The 26,613-nt window shown below is 55.4% G+C and overlaps 3 protein-coding genes across 3 annotated transcripts; 1 reads left to right on the top strand and 2 right to left on the bottom strand.

Annotated features, from left to right (window-relative positions):
- Positions 1–988: 988 nt before the first annotated feature.
- Positions 989–11,124, bottom strand: MIER2 (MIER family member 2; the record flags this gene model as incomplete). Its single annotated transcript, XM_084276218.1, has 11 exons — positions 989–1,601; positions 2,714–2,850; positions 3,712–3,839; positions 4,640–4,734; positions 4,837–4,918; positions 5,554–5,705; positions 7,237–7,306; positions 7,978–8,087; positions 8,746–8,869; positions 9,568–9,693; positions 10,984–11,124. 11 exons carry the CDS (start codon positions 11,122–11,124, stop codon positions 1,126–1,128), a joined length of 1,641 nt encoding a protein of 546 aa, XP_084132344.1. The 3' UTR covers positions 989–1,125.
- A 6,475-nt stretch (positions 11,125–17,599) lies between these two features.
- On the top strand, positions 17,600–22,061 carry NUP42 (nucleoporin 42; the record flags this gene model as incomplete). Its single annotated transcript, XM_084276524.1, has 7 exons — positions 17,600–17,699; positions 18,416–18,653; positions 19,652–19,746; positions 19,912–19,988; positions 20,472–20,558; positions 21,170–21,254; positions 21,371–22,061. 7 exons carry the CDS (start codon positions 17,600–17,602, stop codon positions 21,928–21,930), a joined length of 1,242 nt encoding a protein of 413 aa, XP_084132650.1. The 3' UTR covers positions 21,931–22,061.
- Positions 22,062–23,399: 1,338 nt separating this feature from the next.
- Positions 23,400–25,932, bottom strand: LOC311201733 (la-related protein 6-like; the record flags this gene model as incomplete). Its single annotated transcript, XM_084276160.1, has 6 exons — positions 23,400–23,429; positions 23,784–23,884; positions 23,974–24,072; positions 24,241–24,925; positions 25,336–25,540; positions 25,772–25,932. 6 exons carry the CDS (start codon positions 25,930–25,932, stop codon positions 23,400–23,402), a joined length of 1,281 nt encoding a protein of 426 aa, XP_084132286.1.
- Positions 25,933–26,613: the final 681 nt, after the last annotated feature.

Raw genomic sequence — 26,613 nt, 5'->3', positions numbered from 1 at the left:
ACCAGGCCACCCCTGCCACCTCCCCAAAACATCGCTAGTGGCAGCAGAGCCGAGCCCCTCTCTGGGAAAAGAGCTGCTTCTGTGGGGCAGAAAGGCCCAGGGGTGCCCAGGTATCCTGCCCTCCTGCCTGGACCCGGTGCCTGTGCTGGTGACCAGGAGCCGAGCTGCCTGTAACCCCCCCAGCCAACTGTAACCCCCCCAGCCAACAAGCTGGGGAGTTACAGGTGTTTCCATCTGCCTTTCACCCTCCTGTCCCACAGCAGCCAGCAAGCATCAGGTCATTCACTGCGCTCCAAGGGCCACAGTCGCTCTGCGGGTCTACAAACTCCCTTTACTCCCAGTACAAGTTCTCTACTGCCCAGCACCACAAGGGAAGGTGAGGAGGACCTCAGCACTGCCCACAGGGTCTTTCCAAGGCCTGAGACTCCTGCCAAAGGGCTGGATCAGGTCATGTCCTGTCTGGACTTGGCAGCAGAGCGAGCAGGAAGACAAGTACATCTATCAGTGACATGGGAACAGCAGCAAACGTGCTGTCACCTCACACAGGAGAGCTACTGGGAGGCCAACAGGGAGAGCAACTTCTATCCCACTTCTCCCTGTGGGAGAAGGGCCCAGGCTCCTTGTCTTCCTTTGGCATAGCCATGCCCATCCCTGCAGGCAAACCCCCCCTGGGTGGCCTGTGCTCCCTGCAGACTTCCAAAGCTCTCAGACCTCCAGCCTGCACCCTCCATCCCACCCCTGAAGTGCTGCTGCTAACATCCTGTTCTCAAAGCATCTCTGCACTGACTGTCCCACTGTGGGCAAGGGACCCTCCCCTGTCCTGAGCACAGGGACTCTCCGAACAGCCTGGAATTCCCTGGGGTGACATATGGTCAACGAAACAGGGGGTGATGGACCTTCCCCCCCACCCGCCCCAAACTAAAGCCAGCCACCAGCTCTGTGTGATTGTGTCAGAACACGCTGGAGCAGAAAGGTGTTTGGTGTCACTGTAGCCTTGGATCAAGGAGGATGGAAAGACAGATTCTGACCAACAGCTCCAAACTGTCCCTCTGGAACAGTGGAAGTTCCAGGATTTCACTCAGTCAAAGTCCTTGCTGGGTCTGTGACAAGTTTGTGACTGGAGACTCACTGTGACAAAGGCTCTGAGCGAGCCACGGGTGCTGGGCAAGCCTGGTGAGCAGTCAGGAAGGTGTTTACATCGCCGATGCCAATGAGGCCAAAATCTGTGACCGATAAGGACACTTGCGCGGGGGCCACGGCGGCCTCGGGGTGTCTCTCCAAATCCACGGGGCCGGCGATTAAAGGCAAAGCCTGGTTAACGTCTGCAGGGAGAGCAAAGTCCATGCTTATCGTCTGCCCGGAGCTCTGCAGCGTCTCCTGCTTCTCTGCCAGCGCTGGTCCTGCCGGCGGCAGAGCGTAGAGCCCCGACTCGCAGGGGGTGACAGTGTCTCGCGTGCAAGGGCCCGAGGTGGCGCCCGAGGACATCTCCTCGGCGGGGTCGAAGGAGCAATTCGTCTCCGAGGGAGTGCTGCACTCGTAGCCCTGCCCCGATTCGCTGATGCTGCCCAGGCTGCAGGCTGTGCTCTCCACGCTCAGGGGCTCTGCGCACGCCGCGGGGACAGGCGGACAGACAGGGAGGAAGAAAAGGGGTAGGGGGGTGGGTAGTGAGTGGAAGAAAGCTCGAGTGAGTTTATAGCATCAAAGAATCACAGAATCACAGACTCACAGGGGTGGGAAGGGACATCCAGAGCCCATGGGGTCCCACCCCCTGCCCAAGCAGGGTCCCTGGGACAGGGCACACAGGTTGGTGTCCAGACAGGGCTGGAATCTCTCCAGAGAAGGAGACTCCACACCCCCTGGGCAGCCTGTCCCAGGGCTCCCTCACCCTCACTGGGAAGAAGTTCTTCCCCACATTGGGGGGGAACTCCCTGGGCTCCAACTTGAGCCCATCGCCCCTTGTCCTGTCCCCACAGACACTGAGCAGAGGCTGCCCATGGCCCCTGTGTCCCACCCTTCAGCTATTGATCTCCAGTGATCAGATCCCCTCTCAGTCTCTTCTCTCCAGGCTGAACAGCCCCAGCTCCCTCAGCCTTTCCTCACAGGGGAGATGCTCCAGGCCCTTCATCAGAACCCAGCTCAATCCCACCTAAGCACAACACTATTTGTTTGATGGCACAAATGCTCCTTTATTATAGCAACTAAGATCCCTGCCAGCAGGTCCCAAAGACAGGCAGGATGCAGACAGCAGATGGGAGGCCATCAATGTTTCTATGGCAATTAAAGGAAGCCTCACTGAGACACTGCACAAGCCAGATCCTAAATCCTGTCCCCTCAGGCAGACAGCCCCTGGGAGGTGCCTACACAAAGCCCTCCCCTGCGGTAGGGCACCTTAGGTGAGTGTCTGTGGGCACTGGGAAGCACCTGACGTGCCTAAAGTTAGTGCAAATCATTTTGTTTTGGGAATGGTTGAGGCCACTCCTCCAAGCCTGAAGCAGGAACAACTCACAACTGGTCAGTGTGGAGACAGACATGTCTCCTTTGCTCACACCAGAACCTATGCTGGGCTGGTATCTGGCACAGGACAAAGCCAGCACGCTGGCAAAGTGTGGGGAGGGGAGCCATAGCTGCCTAAAAGTGATGGGAGAAAGGCAAAGGAGGGTCTGTACCACGGAGTGAGATGAGTTCTCCCCGTGGCAGAGAGAAAGGAAGTTACCTGTGCTCTCTATTGCTAGCTGATCTTGACTGAAGTGAGAATCCAGGCAGCCAGTTGCAGAGGGAATGGGTGGGGAGCTCCGAGAACGACTGGGGTTTTCTACTTCACCTCCATCCAAGTCGTTGTCAGTGTAATCCCTGTGGGGACAGACAGACAGCACTGCCACCACCTGTTAAGCAGAGAGCTGCAGGCAGGGATTAAACCCCATCAACAACTAAAGCAAGAGGACTGTAGAGACATCACTAGAACGAATGAGCATCCCGTCTGGGTCTGCAGGACTCTGCACTGAGGTGATCACAGTTGACTCAGCATGGCCAAGCCCAGCCCATGACAAACCAGAACAGGCTCTGTAACTTTCCAAAACAGAGCTCTGAGCCCCAGCTCTCTCTGAGCCTCAGCCCCTTCCCTAATGAAATAAAAGGTCCAGTGCTCTCCCCAGGGAACAACCAGCTCCACAGAAGGACCACAGCAGGTTGGGACAGCGTTAGTGTGCCAGCAAGAAGTGAGCCAGGAGAAAATCCCACCCTGGAGGAGTCTGAGATTTCAGGTATTTTCCTGTCTGGCATCAGAATTAAACCATAAATAAATCTATGATTTCAGTTTCAACCTTTTTGAAGAGTATTTCCTGCAATGAGTGGACATTTCAAAGCAAAGAATCTGCCTCAAAGGGTGGCAGCAGGGAAAGACACTAATCCAGGCTCCAAACCACCAGAAATAAGCCTATTTTTGAACTTAAAAACTCCCTTTTTGAAGCCTCACCCATCTGAATTATTTCCTGAGATCAATCCCAGCCTTCATTTCTGTGGAAGCATTTATCTGAAACAACACATCTCCAAGCAGGTAACGGCTTTATCTTCCCTCCCCACTCTAAGACTGTTTCGTTTTGGGAAGCTGGTGTACCCCTCCATGCTCCCACCCAAAGGAACCTTCTAGAGCAGAAGGGAACCTTCCCTGGGAGGTGACTATTACTAATTTTAGTGTGAGAATATTCCACGCACGTGGCTCCAGGGTGGAGGACGTACTTCTTCCTTCCTAAACGAGTCTGCTGAGTGAAGTAGTCGTAGCGCTCGGATTTCTTCCACATGTAGTAATACTCCACACACTCACCCACCGACCTGGTACGGACCTGGGGAGAAAGAGCAGAGTCAGAGAGCCACAGAGTGAGGTGCTTCTCGTGGAGCAAGGACTACTCTCCTATTTAACCAGCACAGAAGATTAACAGCACAGTGATTTAGAGTGCTATGGACACATCTACGCTGCGGACCAGAAGCACAGACTGAGATTTCCAAGGTGGAAACAGGCCAGGAAGAGCTCCCCACAGTGCACAACTGCTCTTGCAGACCCCAGTGTGGGTTTTCACACATGGTTACATTTGTGCAGGACTCTCCTGCACTTCCAGTAGCACACTTAATGCCAAGACAGCAAACCTGCATCCATTTTCACTGGCTAGCATCAACATGCCCACTATTAATCAGCAATAGAACTGGACTCTCTGGTTCTGCCAACTCCCAGCGCAGCAGCGTATGTCCTGGGGCCCAGCTCTCCCTACAACAGCACCTTTCATTCCAGAGGACCCCAGGGGACTTTACAAAACATCCACATGCTCAACTCACTCATTCACAGAAGTACTGCAAGGGCTGAGAGTTTGGAAAGAACTTTTGAGACTCCAGAAAGGGCTAATCAGTAATTAACTGACATCACTCATGCAGGTCAGTGGTGTTTGTGACTTCTCCCACCTGGAAAATAAGGCAGAGCAGGGCAGTGAACAGCCCATCACCTGCTAGCATGAGTCAACACAAAGCCTGGGATCAGAACACTGTGGTCTGGAACTTCCTGCATCAGCCAAGGCTCAAAACATACCTCTGGTGCAAACTCATATGCCTCCTTCCCTCTGCCTTAGTGGGGCACAGGGGTGAGTGTCCTTACCTTGTTTGCTTGGATAAGATGGAAGTTTTTCCCATGGACTCTGAAGCCATGCTCAAAATTTCTACACTCTTCCTCACTCCAGGCACAAAGCTCATCTGTAGTAGAAGGAAAGGGAATTGGAGGAGATGTGGAGAATCTGGGAAGAGTCACACAGCCCTTGGTGTGTGGGGTGGAAGGTGAACAGGAGAGGTTCTGACCTCTGATAACCTTCACGTTGAACCGTAACCTCCTCAGTGCCTCTTCTGCATTGAAGTTGCATTTAACCAGCTCATACAAAGCCTGGGAAGGAAAGAAAGTTACTCAAGGTGTGTACCTGAGCAGGAACCACAAACCAACCCACTCCCAGCTCCTGTTTGTTCCAGAAAACTTTATTTTTCCCAGCACCCACTTTGCTGCTAACCCCAGAGTAACCATCAGCACAGATTATTCCACTTCTTAAGGCACTGAACTGCAAACCCCAGGACTGAGAAGATGCAGTTCTACCAGCAGCTCTGCTGATTATAGGTGTGTCTTTGTGTTCCTGCAGATTTCCTGGGAGAATCTGACCTGGCTAGCTTAGAGGGAACACAACAGCTCTGAAGTTTCTTAGCCAAATCTTTGATGATCTGCTGGCTCCAAAAGGATGTTCCTGCTGCAAGTTCTGGCTCAGAGAGCTTGGGATGCTGGGAGGATACAGACTGGATAGTACCCATTCTCTGCTTGCTCAGTCTGTTACACACTTTGCACAAACATCTGTAACTGCAGTGGAAGAAGAGCCAGACAGGCCTGTGGCCTGATCCACTGCAGCCTCTTCCCAACCTCCCAACAGGAGGGCGTACAGCATCTGGGACCGCTGCCAGCGGTGGGAATTCCCTTATCCATGAAGCAGGAGAAGAGGATCACTCACTCAGGATCTCTGAAGGCCCTGTGCTTACCTGCTCATTGTCCTTCACCATCTCCCCCTCTGGCAGGCTGCTGCTGGCCAGCTCGTCCCATCGCCGCTTCATGGCGCGGTACAGGAACTCTTCCACCTCTCTCTCAGGGAGCACGTTTGGGTCCCAGAGCAGCTGATCTTCATTCTCATAGGCTGGCATAAAAAGTACTGAAATAAGCTAATCAAACAGAGAGCTCTGTGGCTTTTGAGAAACAGCCTGTGTGTACATGCATGGAAGAGGCAGGAGGAGGGAGGAAACCTCTGCTGGGCACACCGACCCAGAGCCAGAGATGCCAACCACCTCTGTGAAGGTTCTGGGTTTTCCCCTCCCTGTTTTGGAGGCAGGTAAGTGGAATACACTTTACACCCCCTTTTAGAGCCCTAAGCACAAGCATGGTTTGCTCCTGCTTCTTCAGAGGGGTTGGTTGATAAGGTTTGTGTTCCCATGTCCTCAGCCTGTTGTGTCATTCCTTAATCCTGGCACCTAAAACTCTGGGGTCTAAGGTGTCTTTTCCAGCACACAGTAAGCAAAAGGAGTGGGAGGTGAAGGCAGCTTCGAGCTACAACTCCAGCCCAGGCTCAAGACCCTCTCCTAGACACAAAACTAAGCAGCAGCAAGGCTGTCCCACCCCTGGGATAACTTGTAATGCTCCTCCAGGAGCTGCTCCACCCACACAGAATAGCCAGAGCACACACTAAGGGATTCTCGACCCTTTCAGCTTTCAAGGCTCTTAGTCCGTGAGAACACAGCACACAACAGTGCAGAGGTGTTTCACTAAAATAACAGCACACAGGAAAGCATGAAGAAAGGCTCTGCAATGAAAAAAAATCATAAATATTCAGATTTTTCCATTTTGGATAAAGACAGTAGCACCCTCTGTACTTAGACTGTAAAGGAGCCAACACTTCTGCCCTGTACAGTCACTCAAATCAGGGCAGAGATGCAAGAGACAGCAAAAGACCCCCATCAGGATCTGCTATCAGTTTCATTTCAGAGTGATGCAAACACAGGGGTTATGGAAAACACACACTAAATCTGTGCTCTCCAATGAAGGAGGCTGAGAGCACTGAGAGAGTAACAGTGAAAAGGTCTGAGAACTACGCTGGGTAATCTGAAACAGCACCTTCGACACCTTTATCTCTTATCTTATTTGCTCAGATAAAAGCAGGGAGGAAGGAGGTAATTTCTGAAGACAAGGAGGTGATTTCTGAAGAGGTGGCTTTCTGTTAGCCATCCTGCTCACAAACAACAAGCTGGTGTGTGTGCTGGTTATTAGGTGCAACCTGCAAGCCAAGGCGCCTGCACCCACTCTGCAGACACCCCATCAAACTGGGAACTGGTCAGCCCCAGAGAGTACTGAAGGGAAACAGCTCTGGCTGCTTAAGGAAGGAGGCAGAGAAAGATAAATGAGGGTATCTCTAGAAGGGAACTCCTCCTCTGGCTACAGCTGAGACCCCCTCCTGCAAATCTGTTGCCCCAAGCCAGTTTTCCCTGAGCCTCTGCAGCTCTGTCACCAGCCCTACACAAACAGGACAGTTTAACACTTGCTCAGGGGTGGCTGTAAATTTCGGTGGCAGCACTGAGACAGGGAGCAGAACCCAGGAACCACATCCCATCAGACACCCAGGCTACTCCAGGCTCCTCCAGCAGCCCCTGAAGCAAACCAGACCCAAAAAGCCTTACCTTTTTTACTGTGCCTGTTTAAGTGGAGGATGGGAACGCTGGCTTGGTACTGAGGTCCAACCATGATCTCCTGAAATATCACCAGAGAGATGTGGGTAAATTGGAATGGAAAACGCTCCACAGAGGCTCAGAGGTGTCCTGAATGATTTAGGGACTGTGACACCACAGGCCCGATTTATACATCAGCAGTCCCCATTGCTTCTAGGGAACCCTGACTACTTTATAGGGTAACTAAAGAGATTTATTACCAACTGGATGATACTTTGGGGACCTGAGGCATTTACATAGTTTTAATGTTAAAGATATATGACAAGCAGCTAAGGCTGGAGATAAAGCAACCCAGAAGCTCTCCTGCAGCCTGCACAACCAGGATGAATTTGGAAGTCTGCTCCTTTCGTGTGACAGTTCCCCCCTTAGGGAATCCCACTGGGAATACTGTGCTGCATTTCACCTCTGCAGGGTTAGAGGCTGCAGTTTTAATTTACCAAGGTGCTACAGCACTTTCTGTATCTGAAGTAGAAGGTAATTTCAGAGACAGATTTTGAGATTGTATTAAAAAAAACCCCTCTTGTACTGGGGTACTTCTTGCACTTCCCCAAAACACAAGGTGCTGAGCGAAAGGAAAAAGAAAAGAAAGAAAACTCCTTGAGGAAATCTCACAGCACTTGGGTGTTGTGCTGCTTTCCTCAGACTCAGGTGCATGTTCCTGGCTCCCCTTCCCAACATGTGTGGGTTGTTTACCTTCTTACACTCATTGGATGGGATGGAATCCTCTTCAGAGTCCTCAGCCATGGAGGAAGCACATGGAGATAAACAGGGCTCTTTGTCTTCATCAGCAAGGAAGTTGTTTGCTTTGTGGCAAAGGAAAAGATGTCTGGTTATAAAATCATCTTCCCCTCCTGTTGCTCTATGTTCCCTCTCCTTCCCTTCTTTCTGCCCTAAAGTTACTTTTAGCAGCTCCTGAGAGACAACTGCCCTCCTGTATTTTCATATTCTCCTTTTATTTAACATAATTGGCACTTGCCATGCAGGGGGGTGGAGAAAACCAACCTGGGGAGCTCAGACACCTTTGTTTTGCAGGCCAGAAGAAGGATTAAGGCCACTTTATGCTGAGTCTCTGTCATGCCCTTTGGCTTCCTGCATACTCCGATACTTAGGAACTGCCACAGCCTATCCCACCACTGGCACTACTGAATTCACTCCTCAGGGTGCCTGTGGGATGGGGTACTGATCTTTCAGACTTCAGGGAGCAAAACAACTCTCACATTCTCAGTGTTACCAGCTACAGCTCAAGACAATTCTCTCCCCATCCCACTGCTCAGCCACACTCTCTCATGTCCTCACTGATGCTCGGTCAGGCCACTGACACTCAGGTCTATTTGCAGCCCCCAGAAGGGAAGCAGAAAAACTCATGTCAGGAACCTCAGTGATAAAACAAACACATTCTTGCCCTATTCTGCATATCACATCTAAGCAAAACCCAATTATGTAGAAATTAGGGACACATACAGCCAGGCTGGTTTGGGAATAGGTCTGATGCATCGTGGGATGTGACAGATGGAGTCAGGTCATCAGCTGAAGACTGTGTCTCCTCCTCTTCTTCCCCTGAAAGCAAATCCTTCGCTATTTGTTCCTTTTAACAACAACAAAAAAGTGAAAAATATTTTTAAATTTAAAAAAAAAAAAAGCCACAGGGGAGTGTGGGGGGTGAGCCTAGAGTAAAGCATTTGAGGCCAAAGGTGGCCACACCCACAGGTCTCCCATCCCTCCCACAGCTTCCCCAAATACAAATTCCCTCTCATGCTTCCCACCAGCCCTGAATTACCTTCCCTAGCAGCACTTGTGTGGCAAGAGCAGCTTCCTACAAAAGCCACAGAGAGTATGAGCAACTGGCCCTTTTTACAGAGCTCCTCCCAGAGCAAGTATGTCAAAGATCCATAGAGAGGGGGAAACCCCCCAAACCCCAACAAAATCCTACTTTCTACAGACTTCATCTAGAACAGGAGGAGCTGCAGCTTCAGCTGGGAGGAAACAAGCCTCCCCTGACTCTGCACAGAGCCACATCTACCTGTAAAGACTAACAGCCCAAGTTCCCTAAAGAGTTTTTACAGGGTTCTTTCTAAAACAGTTCTCCTTCCTCCAGTCTCAAAGCTTTACACCCCATTTCTGCACCTAGCCCTCCTCACCAGGACACCAGAAGTAGGCAGGTCCCTTCCCCTGGCACTAGTTGAACCCCACCTCAACAGAGCCACTAGATTGGGTGCCCTAAACCAGCCCAGGAACCTACAGCACGGGTGAACAGCACAGAGCCAGGCAGGGAGCTGTGCTTACCTTATCCAGAGTCATATCTGGGAGGTTGGGAGTGATATCATTGCTCTCGCTGTCCTGCTCCGAGATGGGATCGGATGCCTCATAGCCATAAAGCGCCAGCAGCTCCTCAAATGGCATTTCACTGCTCTGAGCAAGAGGAGGACAAAGCTTCATCAGGAATGGGACAACCACTGAGTACAACACGGGCTGCAGTGAACACAGAGATACCCAGTCAAGGCAGCTCTGCCCTTCGGGGGGCTCTGGAGCCCCTGGGGTACCGCTGCGCAGCGAAGGAGGCGCAGTCTGTCAGGACCCTCCCTGCCCTGAGCCTACAGACACAGGAACTTTCACCCCAAAGCAAGACAGTCAAGGGCATTTTTTTAAATCTGGTTATTTCTTATACCAGATTTCAGGCTGTGATGAGATGGCAGACAGCAGAACTGTATTTATACCAAGGAGAGGAGCCTTGTGCCTGACCTGAAGAGACAGCTCCTGCCCCCCCCCAACATTCCACTGAGGCTGCGGTGGGACCACCCAGAATTACAGAATCCCAGCCTGGGCTGGGTTGGGAGGGACCCCAAGGGTCCCAGAGCTCCAACCCCCTGCCACAGGCAGGGACACCAACCTCCAGGCCTGGAGCTACACAAGGTTGCCCAGGGCCCGAGCCAACCTGGCCTGGAACACCCCCAGGGATGGGGCACCCACCCCCTCTCTGGGCAGCCCCTTCCAGCCCCTCACCACTCTCTCTGCAAAGAGCTTCCCCCTAATCTCTCCTCTAACCCTTCCCTCTTCCAGCTTCACTCCATCCCCCTTGTCCTGCCATTATCTCCCCTCTTAACAAGCTGATTCCCCTCCTGTTCCTCTGCTCCCTCCAGGGACTGGGAGGCTGCAGTGAGGTCCCCCCACAGCCTTCTCTTCTCCAGGCTGAACCAGCCCAGCTCCCTCAGCCTCTCTTCATAGGGGAGCTGCTCCAGCCCTCTGACCATCCTCATGGATTCTGAAAACACCCTCTCCAACAGTTCCACATCCTTCTTGTATTGGGGCCCCAGCTCTGGACACAGGACTCCAGATGGGGCCTCATAAGGACAGAGTGGGACAATCACCCCCCTGTTCCTGCTGTCCACCCCTCTTCTGATGGAGCCACATCACCTCAACTGTGTGGGTCCTCCTCTGTGTAACAGATAGACACTGAACAGCTGACAGCTCATCCTGGGAGAGGAAGGCTCCAAAATTTACTGCTGTCACCTGCTGCCAAAACCATTTCTTCTACCCAAACACAAAGCCAAAGCCTCGTGGATGGGGGGACCTAAACACAGCACATCCCCAGCTGAGCACACGAATCAAGAGCTCCACACAAAGACCTTGGGTACCAGCACTGTAAAAGCAAAGAAGAAAATCCAGCAGGTAATTCCCCTTCCCCTCTCTTGCTGCCATTACCTGAGAAGTGCCAAAACTCTTCTCCAGCTCTTCTAAGGACTTCTGCTTCTGAGCATCATCATCATCTTCCCTTTCTTCCCGTACGCCATAGTTCTGGGAAAGGATCTCTGCCAGGTTCAGTCGATGATCAGCTGAGCCCATTGACACAACTGCAGGGATTAGAAGAAGTTAGGAGACCAACACCACCAGATCTTCAGCTACAACAAAGCTTGGGACAACCCCAGCTAGAGTGTGCAGCCACCATAAGCACGGGGAAGAGATTAGGCCGAAAGGAGTGAGAGGGGCTGGGGAACACAACTGAGGAGTGTCCCCGTGAGCACTGAATTGCAGAGTCTGGTTCTCTGCTCATTCAGGTCCCACAGCTGACTGGAAGCTGAATCTGAAGGTTCTCCAAGCATTTGCTGCAGCCTTCCCTTTGCCTGAGGCATTTGTAGGGTAATTATCCCCCTGGACACTTGTAGGAGCTTTTAAGACTTTCCTCCTCTGTCCAATGGCATGGGAATCACCCCACAGGTTTGGAAGGAGAAGGGAACAGACAGGCTGATCACAGGAACCTTGTTTCCTCTGGAAACCAGAGCAACAGCAGCATGCTCAAGCTGTGGCTACCTGCTGCACTCTGAAGGCCAGGCTCTCCAGGACACAGGCTGTGGGCTGGGTATGGCACCACCCTCGGGCTCTGCCTGCCAACCGAGGCCTGCAGGGAAAGAGAGAAGAAAATAAAGGGCTGAGACATCTCTTCTCACAAACATAACACACCTCCAGCCATGTAGCCCCACCAGCAAGTGCAATGAATGTCATTTCCAAGCAGAAGGTAACGAAAATCACACAGAGTAGTGTTAGAAACTGTGCTGTGTAAGAAGAGCTCTAGTTGAGCATATTTAGCAGCTCTTCCAGGGCTCCTCTCCTCCAGATTCATCACCTTCACCTCCATCTCTAACTGCATGTTGTGGTGTTTCCATTTCATCTTTGCCTTCAGCACTCCACTAATTCTTTATCCTCTCACCAGATACAAACCTCAGAGCCTTATGGCTTACATTGTCCTGTAGCAAGAAGGATTCTGCCCGAAGCCGCTGTTCTAACATCACCGCTCGGAGCTGAGCCGCTCCTCAGAGAGGCGATGGGGGCCACAGCACGTGGATCCTCCCTGACACCTCACCACATCCAGGGGGCTCAGAGGGGTGAGCAGAGAAATTCAGGGCTGAGCAGGCAGTGGAGGAGCCTGGCAGGACTGTGAGTGATGCAGGTGAGGTGGGAGAGGGTGCGACAGGTAGACACCGAGAGCAGGCACCTGCTGTCTGGCACCGAGTGCTCGGTCAGAGGCTCAGGCAGCAGTCTGGGCTGAGGCCTGGAAAGCAACTCAGAACATCTGCTGCTCCTGGGGCATGGAAATGCTGTTCATCAAGTTCAGCCTGGGTAGGGAGCAAGCAGGTAATTAACCCATGCCTTTGGGTGACTGAGAGCATCCGACTGCGGAAGGACACCAGCGTCAGTCCCCCCGTCACCACGACACCTTCTAACCATCCCCAGCCATGAACCACCTCAGCCCTGCCCCACCACGGCCTCAGCAGGAGCCAGGACACCTGCAGGCTCTCAGTGCAAGGCTCTTACAACTCAGGAGAAGACAGTACAGCCTCACATCAAAACTCACCCTCTAACAAGAGAGCCACAGCCACACCAACAAAGCCAGCCCAGACTGGGGGTTCTCAGGGGGTGCCCCCAGGTACTAACACACATTCTGTCAATGACTGGAGCTGTGGGTGCTTCCCAGGTGTAACCACCAGTAAGGTTACAGTTGGCCTGGAAGGCAGCAGAAGATGCTGCCATACAAGAGAAGGACCAAGAGGGAAGGAGAGAAAGGATCTGTGAAGCAGCTCTGGGATTCTTGCTGCTTTCTCCACTGTGACCAGTGAAAAGAGGCACATCTGCTCCCACTGGAGCACACGCCATGTGCTGCAATTCACCACTCCTGGGCACCTGAGAACCCCTCTGGAGACCAACCCCTTCACCAGCCTGTGTGTGCTCAGGAAAGGGAGGAGTTTATGGGACACTGAAAGAAGGGGACAGAAAGGGTTTGGATAACCTCTGTTTTGAGGATGGTGATACCAGGAAAGGGCTTTGTAACTTGGGAAAGCATCGAAGCCCCTTTGTGGGCACAGGTCTTCTGTTTGCTCCAAACTCCAGCTGTTGCCAGAGGGAAGAGGTGTGGATGGAAATGGACCTGAAAGGGCAAAACTGAGAGCGAAAACCGAGCAGAGGACAAGACACACAGGTAACCTGCACTGCTCAGGAAAATCAGCACCCAAATAGCACCCCACTGCAACAGCACAGCAGCCATCCTCTGCTGTCCACACCTCTGCAGCCAGGCAGCAATGGCTCCTGGATCTCCCCAAGACAGGGACCTGCACACACCAGGGCAGCGCTTCACACCCCACCCCAGCCCAGACCTGCTCAAGGACCGCTCAGCGTGGATGAGCACAGCACCCTCTGTGCTCCCAGGGCAGCAGGGAGAACCAAACCATTCTGGGTGGGATGGCAAGCAGAGCAGGTGGCACCTTCCTTGTGAAACACCCCGAAACTGCAGCCCTGTTGTCAAACAGCGTCCTGAGATCCTGCGATGGGGCAGCCAGCTACTCTGATGTCTTCCCAGCGCCCTTTTCCCATGTCTTGATGGCCACAAGAATCCTGAGATGGAAGGGAGGTGTGGAGGTGCCACGACAACCATCCTGAGATGGGATGCTTCAAGGACACCTCAAGAAGAGCATCACCACCCCTAAGCATGGTGGAGTGATGGCAGTAACGAACACAGCGTGGCAATGGCAGAGGACACTGAACCAACCTGACCCAGCACCAGAACACCAGCCCCACTTGCCCACCCTCTCCCTCTGTGGGATGGTCCTCCCAGTCCCAGCCACCCCACCAAACTGTCCCTGCTGCCTTCCCCCACCCTCTGCCATTCCCACTTTCTACCCCTCCGTGTTCAGGTCCCGTTACCCACCTCCATCCTTTGCAAGCCCCTTTCCAGCCGCTCCACCCCCCTTCACTCCCAGCTCCCCCCAGTGCCACCCTGCCGCTGTGCACCCCTCGGGGGCTCCAGCTTCAACCTCCTCTCCCCCTTCCCCAGCCTCCCTCGGCCCGGCCCAGCCCCGGCCGCTCCGGCCTGTCCCCGGGCCCAGAGCCCCTTTTAACGCTTCTACCAGGCCACCCTCCCGCAGGACCAGCCACGGGCCCTCCGCCGGCGCCGGTGGGAAGGCAGAGCCACCGCCGCTCCCCGGGCTGTGCCGCCGGGTCCCGCCCAGGCGCCCCTTCCCCCGCCCGCCCCCGCCGGCGCCCCCCGCCCGGCCAGGGGGGCCCCCTGGGCCTCGGGCCGCCTCCCCGCCCCTCGCCGCGCTGCCGCCCGGGGCCCGGCCACACTCCCTCAGCCTCGGCGCCCCCCTCGGCCCCCGCCCCAGCCGGACCATCGCCCCGGCCGCGGGACCCCAGGCCCAGGCCGGCGCGGCTCGGGGAGCGCCCGGTGCCCCCGCCCGGCCGGGGGAAGGCGAGAGGCTCCCGGCCCGGCCCAGCGCGACCCCGCCGGCGCCTCACTCACCTCCGCCATGGCCGAGCGCGAGCGGCGGGGGGGCGCGAGCCCCGGATGCGGCGGCGGCCGCTCATTGGCTGCCACGCAGCGAGGGCGGGGGAGCGCCGAGGGCGCGGCGGGGCGGGCGTCGCGGGGCCGGGTCAGGGGGCGAGGTCAGGGGTCAGGGGGCGCCGGCGGCCCGCGGCGGAGGCCGGGCCGGGGCCTTTCCCCCGCCGCCCCCGGGCAGCCGGGCGGCCCTCGGGCCTTGCGCCGCTGCCGTCACCGCCCGGAGACCCCTCCCGTGATGGAATGGAGGGGGGGAGGCCGCCGCCTGCTCGTCGTCCCGCGGCAGCGCTCCCCGGGCCGGGCCCCGAACCCGCGGCCTGACCCCTCGGGGTCGCGATGGGCAGAGCCCGAGCGGGGACGGGCGGGCAGAGGGATGCGGGTGCCGGTGGCACTCGCAGCCACAGCACCCCCCCCGCGGCGTGCCCACTCACGGCACGTGTCGGGGCTCAGCTCCTCCTGGAAAGGGTCTTGCCAGTCCTGTTCAGCTGATGCTGAGCCGCGAGCTCCCAGGGCACAATCCTCCGTGTTCTTCACTCCCCTCTGAGTCCACACGTCTCCAGGAGCTCCTGCAGCAACCCATCCTGCCAGGAGACCCTCCTGTCCCTCAGGGACCCGCAGCCAGCAGGCCAGTGCCTTCCTCAGGGGGTGTGTTACTGAGCTGCCAGGGCGTTGGGTAGGGGACACGCAGCTGTGTCTGCCACCCGATCCCACCACCCCATCACATCCAGCAGTTCCAGCTCAAGGTGATGCCTCAGCCTGCCAGCAGATCCTGCCATGGAGCTCAGCTGGGGGAGGCTTCCTTGGTGCTCAGTCAGCAGGTGCAGCCCCAGCACCCTGATGGTTCACTCTCCATTGGGTTTCACTCCTGTAGAGCGTCATCAAGTGCTGCTGAAGTGGTGGTGGCCCTTGAGCTGAGAAGCAGAGCACTTGAACAGGCCTTTATTCCCTCACACAGATCTGTCTAAGTCCTCCTCAAAGGACCAACAGATTGCAGATGCTGCTTGTTCAATTAAAAAGTAACCTTGGCTCTAGCTTTCAGAGACATTTCCACAAGCCCTGCTGCTTTCTGCCTTGCTCCCAGCAGTGCACCCGGGCGTCTTTGTCACCACAGAAAGCAGAAGGGCTCTAGGTTTGGGGGTCAAGATCTGGGGACAGTTGACTACTCTGTGACATAAATTTTTCAGGCCCTTTGCTGCAGGAGCTGAGCTGCTGCTCTGCTGTGTTTCCAGCTTGATCTGGGAAGCAGCACGAGCAGCCTGTGGCACTGGCTGCCCACAGATCGCTGTGCCCCTTGCACAAGCACTCTGTGCCCTCAGAGACTGGCTGTGCAGGAGGCTGCAGAGTGAATTCACGTTCACACCTCACTAGGAGCTTTCCCCTGGGCTCACAAAGCCAGCTTCACTCTCCCCAACATTTGGAGGGCTGGACTCACTGCAGCAGGTTTAATTCTTCGTGGCACTTGCCCGGCTCTGCTCGCTGAGTGCTGTGCCAGGACCTGGGCTCTGCTGACCTGGAGCACGCAGCCCAGTTGTGGTGCTGGGCTGCCCCCCATGAAAGGAGCTGTTTGGGGACAGTCTCAGTGCCACCTACCAGCTGAAGAACAGGTGGAGTGGAGATGGTTGTCCCACAATGAAAGCTTTCTGCGCCTCTGCCACTGTCCCGAAAATTCACACTGAGATGGAGGAATATCCCACCAGGTTTTACCCTGGGCAGCCCGTGTTGGGAAAGATGCCCAGGTAGCAATAGTGGCAATGGTACTAATTACTCCCCAAACCCCCTATGCTTGGGAAGCTAGAGGTAGCTCAGGAAGAGTACACCGGAGCAGCACCCGGTGGGTGTCACCCTCTGCTCAACCCCGCTGGTTAAAATACAACACAGCACATCTGCTCCTCTCTATAGTCACAGGAATCCTGGAGAAAGAAACCCCCCAACTGAAGTGGATAACCACAGAATCAACAGAGGGCAACTATATGGCACAGTGCTTCACTCTAATTCTATCCCAACTGCCTTTGCTGTGTGGCCAAAAGGGCTCGGGATGCCCCTGGTCCCTAAGTCACTCTTCTTAATTCATTTAAATTCATTTAATTAGCCTATGTCATGCAATACTGCAAGTAGGAATCTCCTGGCTGATTCACGGCTTCTCTTTTCTATCTGCTGTGGTACGATCTTGCATGTGATGCTTCAAAAGGACTGGGATTTGCTCTGGACTCGGGCTGAGCTGGGCTGGGTCAGCCTGGAGAAGAGAAGGCTGTGGGGGGACCTCACTGCAGCCTCCCAGTCCCTGGAGGGAGCAGAGGAACAGGAGGGGAATCAGCTTGTTAAGAGGGGAGATAATGGCAGGACAAGGGGGCTGGAGTGAAGCTGGAGGAGGGAAGGGTGAGAGGAGGTATTGGGGGGAAGTTCTTTGCAGAGAGAGTGGTGAGGGGCTGGAAGGGGCTGCCCAGAGAGGGGGTGGGTGCCCCATCCCTGGGGGTGTCCAAGGCCAGGTTGGCTGGGGCCCTGGGCACCCAAGTCAGCTCAGGAAAGACTCCTCATTCCTCCTTCTTTCCCGTGTTCTCTGGGAGACGCCAGGGCTCTCCTCGGGCAGGCGGGGAGAATCCCAGCGCCTCGAGGCCCGGCAGCTGCTCTAAAGCCGGGTCGGAGGCCGGGGGGTGAAGCTCAAACTCTTGGCGTGTTCCTGCGGCCCTCAGCGCCCAGGCTCCGTGGCGGTGCCGGTGCTGCCGGGCAGCCCCCGCGCCGATGGGGCCCGGGCCCGGCGCTCCCGCGGCCTGTAACGGCTCCTCCGCGGGCTCCGCCGATACCCGCCGCTCCCCCGAGGCGGCAGCCGCAGCCCCGCAGGCCATGAAGGCGGCGCCGAGGCTCCGCCGGTCCTGCGCCTCCGCCCCACGGGCGCCCAGGCCCCGCCTGCGCCGTGTCCCCGCCTCATGGGCGCCGAGGCGGAGCCGGCCCGGGGCGCTGCGCAGGGCCCGGGCGCCGAGGGGCCGCCGGCGCCTCATGGCGATCTGTCAGTTCTTCCTGCAGGGCCGCTGCCGCTTCGGAGACAAGTGCTGGAATGAGCATCCCCGCGGCGGGGCCTCGGCTCCGCGATATCAAGGTAGCACCGAGCGCGGGCAGGCGCGGGGCCGGGGCCGGGGCCACACACACGGAAGAGCCTGGAAAGGAGAGCGGCCCCAACCCCCCCCCCCCCCGGCCTGGGTCTCCTGCCTCAGGCTCCCGGCCGCCGGCTCTGCGGCCTGGGGATCCGGCCGAAGTTGTGGCCAAACGCCCACCGGAGGAGCTCCGGGAAGGTTTTGGGGCTGTTCGGCCTGGAGAGAAGAGACTGGGAGGGGATCTGATCAGTGGGGATCAAGAGCTGAAGGGTGGGACACAGGGGGACATGGGCAGCCTCTGCTCAGTGTCTGTGGGGACAGGACAAGGGGCGATGGGCTCAAGTTGGAGCACAGGGAGTTCCCCCCAGTGTGGGGAAGAACTTCTTGGCGGTGAGGGTGAGGGAGCCCTGGGACAGGCTGCCCAGGGGGTGTGGAGTCTCCTTCTTTGGAGAGATTCCAGCCCCGTCTGGACACCGCCCTGTGTGCCCTGTCCCAGGGACCCTGCTTGGGCAGGGGGTGGGACCCCATGGGCTCTGGGGGGCCCTTCCCACCCCTGTGGGTCTGTGAGTGTTTCCTCTGTGATACAGGAGCGAGTTCCGAGCACCCACGCCTTGTTACCTGGTCAGGAAGCTTGTTACCTCACCAGAGGGAGAGTTACAGTTTGTGCATTGTTTAATATCTTATTGATTTAAGGCTTTTCTTGGTCTGTTTTCCTTGGAAGGTGCGAGCAGAGGAGGAGGAGGCAGAAGTGGAGGAGGAGGATGGGGCACTGGTGCTAAGCAGAGGCACGGGAATGACACGTCAGGCAGCAGCAGGGATCATGGAAGAGGCTTTGCCGGCTCCTCAGCTTTCGGGTCGTCGGTCGGCGGCAGCAGATCCTCAGACTTCTCTCAGAACAGATTCTCTGCGCTACGGAACAGCAGCAGTACTGCTGAGGAAGATGAGGAGGAGAGACTGCTGTAAGTCCTGGGCCTGTCCCACTGAAAACATTCTGGATGAGCAGTATTAAAGCTCTTGACAAACCAGAGGGAACACAGAGGACGTGAGCGCAAGGAGGGAGCTGGTAGCTCATTCTTTTGAACTCCTGGACTTAGTTTTTCTGATACTCAGTTAACAAATTGTTCTGCCAGTAGTATTGAAAGAGTATTTCAATAGTGCTGAACCTGGTTTTACTCTCAACTCAGAGCTGAGAGTGACCAACAGGTGCTGAGAAGCAAGAGGCACGTGAGTGCCTGAAGCAGCAAGGTCTTGGAACCACTTTCCATTCCTTTTAAGTTTGCATTAAGAAAATGCTTAGCAGGTTATTTATTGAGCTGCTCAAAAGTGGGTGAGTTTTGTGATAGAAACTTCTGAAATACTGAGCACCTTTCTTTGTGGCTGTGCAGTGACCTGCTTGGCCACTTCAGCTTTTACCCTTTGTCTGTATTTGGATCTGCTTCTGTTGATGCAGCTTCTATTTCTCTGCTTTGACCATGGCTGGATCTTTATGCTTTTCCAAAACCCTACATGGAACACATCGTTTTTTTTTCTCTTTTCCCCTTATATTTTTCTAGTTAATACAATGCATCTTCATTTATCTTGTAAAATCATCTAGTTCTGAGGAGGTTGTAAATCCTATTGTGATGAACAGCTTCAGGGACACACCTGCCATACAAGGATTAAGAAATACCCTGTGTGTTTTGGGACTAGTTAATCCTAATTTTTAAGATCCAGTTTGATTTCCTTGCAGTTAGATGAGGAAGTCAGATGCTTTGAAGGGACATCGATGTCCCTTGCTGAATAAGTGTGGTTTCTCCCCCTGAGACCCGAGTTCTGCTGCTCACTCTGACTCGTGTTGTGCTTCATCAGTTTTGATGAACCAGACTTGGATCCCAAGGAGGCAATCTTCCCTGGTCATTTCAGTTCTGAGCATAGAATTTCACCTTCATCTGTGGTTTTACTTTCTGTATTTTTCCAGTGAGTCTGTGGTGAAGGATATGGAAACCTGGGAATCTTCAGGCCAGTGGATATTTTCATCCTACTCCCCAATGAAAGAAAAGCCAAACGTCCCAGGTCGGTAACGTTTTCCTGCTCCTTAGGGTGTTTCTTACCTTGCCCACACTGGTAGACCCCCTGGGGAACCCTTGGTACTGAAGCACACGTCTTCCTACCTGGTGAGGGTAACTGGGAGTACCAGTGTGTTTTCCTGGAGGCTTTTGATTCTCTCTCTCCTTCCAGGCTTTCTGGATATCTCACCAGAAGAGTTGCACCTTGAGTATTACAACTGCGCAGCAAACCACAACGTGCAGGTCTATGTAAGTGTTTGGCTGTCTTTTTGCATGGACACAGGTTTGAGAGTGGACTTACTACTCTTCTTAGAGGGGCAGCTTTTGACTTAAATTAATTGCCAGGCTCTAGATTACCACAATGCCAGAGTATCTGGTGTTTTTAATTGCTCTGCACCAAAATCCGCGTAGCTGTGGTGCTTGGGGAGGTGGCTGAGCGATGGGCTTGGTTCAGTATTGTGCCAGGAAAGGAATCAGGCTTTTGGAAAGGCAGAAGGACCAACTAATTCAGGCTAAATTAAGAAAACAAACTGAAAATATTAACCAATACACTGTACCCAGCTATTAAAGAAACCAAGTGGCCTCAGCGAAGCACTGAATGCAAGTTCATTAAAAGCTCAGCAGTTGGTGCAGTGTCCTCTCCCAGTGCATCCCATTCCAGGGGATTTTGGGGTCTCAGGATGTTTTAAGTACAACAGGTCTTTTCCAAAGCATTCTTCTCCCCTCTTTTAGGTGGATCATGTCCAAAGATTAGCAAAGGAATGGAGGAATCGTCAGCTTCAGTTAAAAGCTTTAAACCCATCAACAAAAGCAGCTTTGGTGAGTGATAATGGAAGGGAAAATGTTCCTATTCCTGATGTCTTTATTTATCTTGGACACCCATAACCTTGGCAGTGATATTAGAACACTCCTGGGAGCAGGAGAGAAAGCAGAAAGGGTGTAAGGAGGAATTACCTAAGAGAGTGAGGATTGCAGCTTGAAAACTGCCCCAAATCTCTGACGTGTGTTTCTATAGGCAATAGAAATGTGCCTGAAGAGTCTGGCACTGCTGGAGTTCCTGTCCCTGGGAGGAAGGTGGTAAAACACATGGGGATTCAGAGGTGACAGGAAAGAACACTTGGGTCTAAACTGATATTAAATAATCTGGGTGTCAGAGCAGTGGCACAGATAGGGTCATAAAGCACCAACTGAAATGGGTAAGAGGTGAAGACAAGAGCTGGAAGAGGTGGTTGGGTCGTCAACTGACAGCCAGAACCCTGGGGAGTGTAATACCTGGGTGTTTTGGGCTGCTCTGCACAGAGCAGCCTGCAGCCTCAGAGCCTGTTGTCCACAGCTGGGCTGGGGGGCTGGGTCTTCCCTTCAGGAGTTCACTGAAAGGCATTCCCCTGGTTTGGAGTCTGCTTGATTTACAAATTTGGATTTTTTTCAAGCTCTCTGGATTAAAGAACACGGTCACCCAGCCAGCACCCACCTTTGGGTTTGGAGGTCAGCAACCCCCAAGCCTTCAGCTACCAAGTAAGTTTCTCCATGAAGAACCAGCAGTTTTCATGTTTCCTCCTGAATTTTGCCTCTTCTGCATCACTGAGACCCAGCAGAGGATGATTCTAATGTTCTCTTTAACCTCCTTGCAGGCTTTCCTGTGAACATCAGCAGTGGCAGCGCCAGCAACTTCTCCTTTCAGGCAAATCCCAATCCCATCCCCACATCACCTGGAAACGCTGCTGGTTTTGGGAGCTCAGCTGCAGCCAGCAGTGCTCCTGCCCTTGGTGCAGTGTCCTCACCCAGTGTATCCCATCCCATTGGATTTTTGGGTCCATCTGCTGCTTCCTTTTCCTTTAAGAGCCCTGAAGGTGCCAGCGGGTTTGGAAGTTCAGGCATTGGCAGTTCAAGCACCACTCCGTTTGTAGGTTTTAATGCTACAGCAGCTTTTCCCTCCCAGTGCAGCAGCTTCCCACCTGCACAACCTTCCAGCATCTTTGGACAGAGCAAAACATCAGCCTCTCCTGTGGTGACAAACAGCTCTGCAGCAGAAAAGCTGTACACACCGAAGAGCGACTTAACAGCTGAAGAGCTGGAACAGTTTGAAGCACCAAGGTTCACCTTGGGAAAGATTCCTCTGAAACCTCCTCCCACAGAACTGATAAAGCTTAAGGACTTGTTTTGCCTCACAGGGAATGTTGGGTTGCAGTGAAGATCTCTGATAGTTTTGTAGCTGAACAACACAAAATGTTGCAGTTTGAGTTTAGTTTTGTTTCCTCCCTAAATTCTCTTTAGTAATCAACTCACAGCTGTAAATATGGTATTTTATAATTGTTCTGGATGGACTTTTCTCACCCAAGAACTGAACTGATTAAAAGAAGTTTTTAAAATTCCCTTTTCTGTTCTGTTTTATGACCCAAAAGCTGCATTCAGCAGGGTTTGTCAACGGGAAGATTGTTTGGGTGAGGGAGTCAGAGGCTCCTGCGAGTAGCAGGTGAGAAGGAAATGGTTGTAGTGTAATGTCACTGGTGGCTGGAGCACCCTAGAGTCACAGAATCCCTGAAAGGGACAAGATGTCATCCAGAGGGACCTGGACAAGCCAGAGAGGTGGGCCTGTACAAACCTCAATGGGGACAAGTGCCAGGTCCTGCCTTTGGGTCAGGACAATCCTCGTCACCAGTACAGGCTGGGGGATGATGTGATACAGCAGCAGCCCTGTGGAAAAAAGCCATGGGGGTAGTGGTGGATGGAAAACTCCCTACAAAGTGCACTCACAGCCTAGAAGGTCCCCAAAGAGGGGGGACAGATCTGTACCTGCCCCTTTGCTCCTCTTGGCAGGAACCCACAAACCCCATGAGGTCCCCTCTCAGCCCCCTCCAGGCTGAAAAAACCCAGGGCCTTCAGCCTCTCCTCATGACCCTTCCCCTCCAGACCCTTCCCCCTCCTCTGGACACTCTCCAATAGCTTTGTGTCCCTCTTGTCCTGTGGCACCCAAACCTGCCCCCAGGCCTGGGGGTGAGGCTGCCCCAGCGCTGTGCAGAGCAGGACAGTCCCCCCAGCTGGCCATGGTGGGCTGGATGCCCCCAGGATCCAGTTGGCCCTTGTGGCTCATGGTAACTCGCTGTTGAGCAAGATCCCCAAATCCCTCTCACACAGCTGGCCTCCAGCACCTGATCCCCCCCAGGCTGGATGCACAGCCAGGGCTGCCCCTTCCCAGGGGCACAATCCAGCACTTGCCCTGTTAAACTTCCTGCTGTTGGTGCTTCCCCAGCTCTCGGATCTGTCCCGGTCTCTGTGAGGCCTCTCCACCCTCAGAGCCAAAAGCTCCTCCCAGTTTGGTGTCACCTGCAGATTGACTTAAAACACCTCCCAGCCCCATGGCCAGGTCATTCATGAAAACATTAAAGGGATCTGGGCCTGAACTGGAGCCCTGGGAACCCCACCAGTGAACTGGCCACCAGCCAGGTGGGACCCCATGTACTGTCACCCTCTGGTGCCACATCCCCTCCACACCACCAGCACCCTCCAGCAGGGACAGGGCTGGGTCCCCACAGCCCCCAGAGCCTCAAGACAACGGGGCCCTTCCCCAGGTCTCAGGGCACTGGGCTCCAGGGCTGCCTTTGCCTCACAGCCACAGAAACCAGCCCCAAAGCCCCCCAAGCACAGCCCAGCCAGGACCCATCACCCCTTGGCTGCCTCTGCCTTGAGCAGCTGCAAGACCAGGAGGTGGGGGGTGGGGTGGGGGGGGCAGAGGGGTGTTCAGGGGGGAAATAAGGAAAAAAAAATACTGTGCTGGCCAGAAAGTGCTGGGTAACTTCATCTCTTTATTGCCTGTTTCTCATCCGAGCTCCACGACCTGGGGCCAACGCAGCCAACGGCACCTTGGGGAAGAAGTGGCCTCTCCGCTTGGGTCTGGCTCGCAGGAAATAGAGGGGGGTGTCCTCATCGGGGCATCCCCCAGCACTAGGGGGGTGGGGGCTGAGCCCCTTCCTCAGGGCAGTCCCAGGGACACTGCTGGAGCAGCAGGATGGATCCAGGCTCTGGTCAGATACAGTCTCATCTCACCTGGCATGGTGACTCGTCCTGAGCATCATCCTCACTCAAAGACTCCTCTCCCCGGAGCAGCTGTGCCAGCCCCTGCTCAGGGGCCACAGAGAATTGCTCTACTGGAGAGAGGGAGGGGAAAAGAAAAGAAAAGAAACAAAAGCCCCAAACCCATACGTAAAGGAGCCTCAGTGCTTGAGGGGGAACTTGCCTCTCCCGACCTTGCTGCAGAAGCCCTTGGTGCCATCAGGGCCGTGGGGCAGGCGAAGCACCCCATCCTGCAGGCCCAGGGGCTCGGGCGCTCTCTTCACTGCCAGGGAATCGTCAAGAGGCCACTCGGCATCAGGAGAGGGGCTGCTGCACCAGGGCAGCCAGGCATCCATCCCGCTTCCCCAGCTGCAGCAGCTCTTGTTGCTGGAGCAGAAGCCGTAGCAGCTGCTGGAGCCCCAGCTGGTGCTGAGCAGAGGGAAGACTTTGCTTCTGAGGAGCGATCCGGCGAAGTCGTCGTCGAAGCTGCTGGGCCAGGCGGGCATCAGGGGCTCCTCATCCAGGCAGAGGGATGGTGACTCCAGGGCATCCTCTGACTCCAGGGAACTGTTGAACAGGGAGTCCCCGATACCACAGGGAAAAGCGGCGGCTGCCACCTGCTCCTTCCATCCAGCGAGACCCTTGACCGCCTCCCTCTGCGCGGCAGATTTCTTCTTGGAGCCCTTCCCGCAGAGCCGGACCACCGCGATGTTCTCCCCGCCGGGGCGGCCCTGGCAGCCGAGGTCCTCGATGGCCCGGCGGGCGCTCTCCAGGCTCTCGTACTCCACCAGCGCGCAGCACTTGCTCAGCAGCTCCGGGAAGCGCGACGTGTATCTCCGCACGTCCGAGGGCAGCTTGTGGCCCGGCCGCAGGATGCGGATGGAGGTGATGGCACCGAAGGGGCTGAACATGCTCGAGATGGTCTCAAGGAAGTTCTTCTGGGGCGGGGGCAGCGTGTCCTGCTCCTGGGGCAGCAGCTCCCAGGCCAGCAGTAGTTTGCTGGGGGGGATGCTCAGCAGGGTGTCCGGGATGGGGACCCGGCGCCTCACCTTGGTGCCCTCCTCGTTCACCTCCAGCAGCTCGGAGAACTGCAGGGCGTAGAGCGTGAGCCGCCAGTCGCGTGTCAGGTACTTCACCTGCGGGAGAGAGGGGACCTCTGCACCCCCATAGGGACCACCCTGACCCCATCACCCAGGCAGGATGCAACCCCACCAACCTGCAGCCGCTGCGAGGCAGCACCCCCCTTTTGCATGAGCATGGTCTGGGTTCGCAGAAGCTCCCTGGTGCCCCCTGGGCTGCAGCCATGAGCTACAACTTCCCTCCACCCCACACCACCAGCGCTTCCCTGCTACGCTCGGGCTGTGGGATGACCCTCAGAGAGGGGGGACCACAGAGCTTTGCACCACCAGCACTTCACCAGGACACAGACAACCTGAGCAGAGCCTGGACCTCCACAGACACCCCACTGGAGGCACCCCCAGCACCCACACACCCTCCACACGAAAAGCCACTCCCCACCCCAGCTTCAGCTCCACAGGCTTCCCACCTTCTTGAAGGACGTCAGCAGTTTGATGCTGACAAATCCCAGCTTATTCTTCTGGACATGTTTCAGGAGGAAAGCATCCTTGGCCAGGTTCTCATCAGAGAGGTAGAATTCCACCTGGGACACGATCCTCTGGACCAGCTGCGGGTCGGGGCTGTTGCAGTCCGACAGATCAGTCCGTGGAGCATCGCTCATGCCACAGAAGCTCCTGGCAGAGCAGCAGGGACACAGGCATGAGTCGGTGGCCTTTGGAATGCAGCCACAGCAGTGAGATGCTGGGCAGACCTGGGGCTCTCAGCTTTACCCTGGCTCCAAGGCTGTGAGCCCCCCGGCGCTGGGGGTACCAGTGCTGGGCCATGAACCTAACCCCACCCCAGACACGGGGACAAACACAAGGCACAAACACAGGGCCCAGCCCCCCATCCCCACAGCCACCTACCCACTGAAGCTCTTGAAACCCTCCTGCCTGGGCAGGGGCAGCGAGCAGCTCTGCGGGCTGGGATGCGGCACCGGGAAGGAGGTTCCTTGCACTGGCAGAGGGGTGCTGCAGCTGGGCTGGGAACAGAGCTCTGAGGCCACTCTGGATCCACGCGATGACATTATCCTTCATCTGGGACATTGCAGAGGAGAAAAAGCAGTGCCTGGAGCTCCTGACAGCAGCCAGCCCCAACCCAGGGATGGGGAAAAGAGGTTCCCACCCCCTTACCTGCTTCAGGGTGCTGGGAAGAGCAGAAGGTTCCTAGAGACCCACAGGCAGAGATCCACAACCCCCAGCCCTCCCCACTGCCAACCTAAGGCTTCTAGAGGACAGAAAGGGAAAGGAAAGTCAGAAACAAAGAGCCTTTAGACCGAGGAGGCTGCTGGTTTATAAGAGCAGCCACCCAGAAAGACCCAGGGTCTGGCCCTGCCCCTCCACGAGCCCCACCTTGCTCCAGGTGAAACGTCTCTGCAGGTTAAACAGCCCCAGCTGAGCCCCAGGAGCAGCTGGGCTCCTCCTGCCTCCCCCCATCCAGGCACCAGTACTGATACTGGTATCCAGTGGGGAAGTTACTTGCTGCCATGAGGTGTTTCAGTCTGTGCCTCAGTTTCCCTGCTTGGGAAGAGTGAGAGGGGGGTGGAGGGAGGGTGCAGCTGGGCTCTGTGAGATCCAGGCTGTTTGGGATGCTGACGAGCGGGGACTCAGGTCCCCAGAGCTCAGAACAGCCTGTCCCCAGACCTGCAGCATCTCCCAGCCCCACAGGCTGGTCACCAGCAGCAGCTCTGCAGTCATCCCTGCTGAGG

Source organism: Gallinula chloropus (genome assembly GCF_964237585.1).
Source record: "Gallinula chloropus genome assembly, chromosome: 28".
NCBI classification, from domain to species: Eukaryota; Metazoa; Chordata; class Aves; order Gruiformes; family Rallidae; genus Gallinula; species Gallinula chloropus.
The sequence above is the reverse complement of the archived record's forward strand: the minus strand, read 5'-3'. Positions and strand labels throughout refer to the sequence as shown.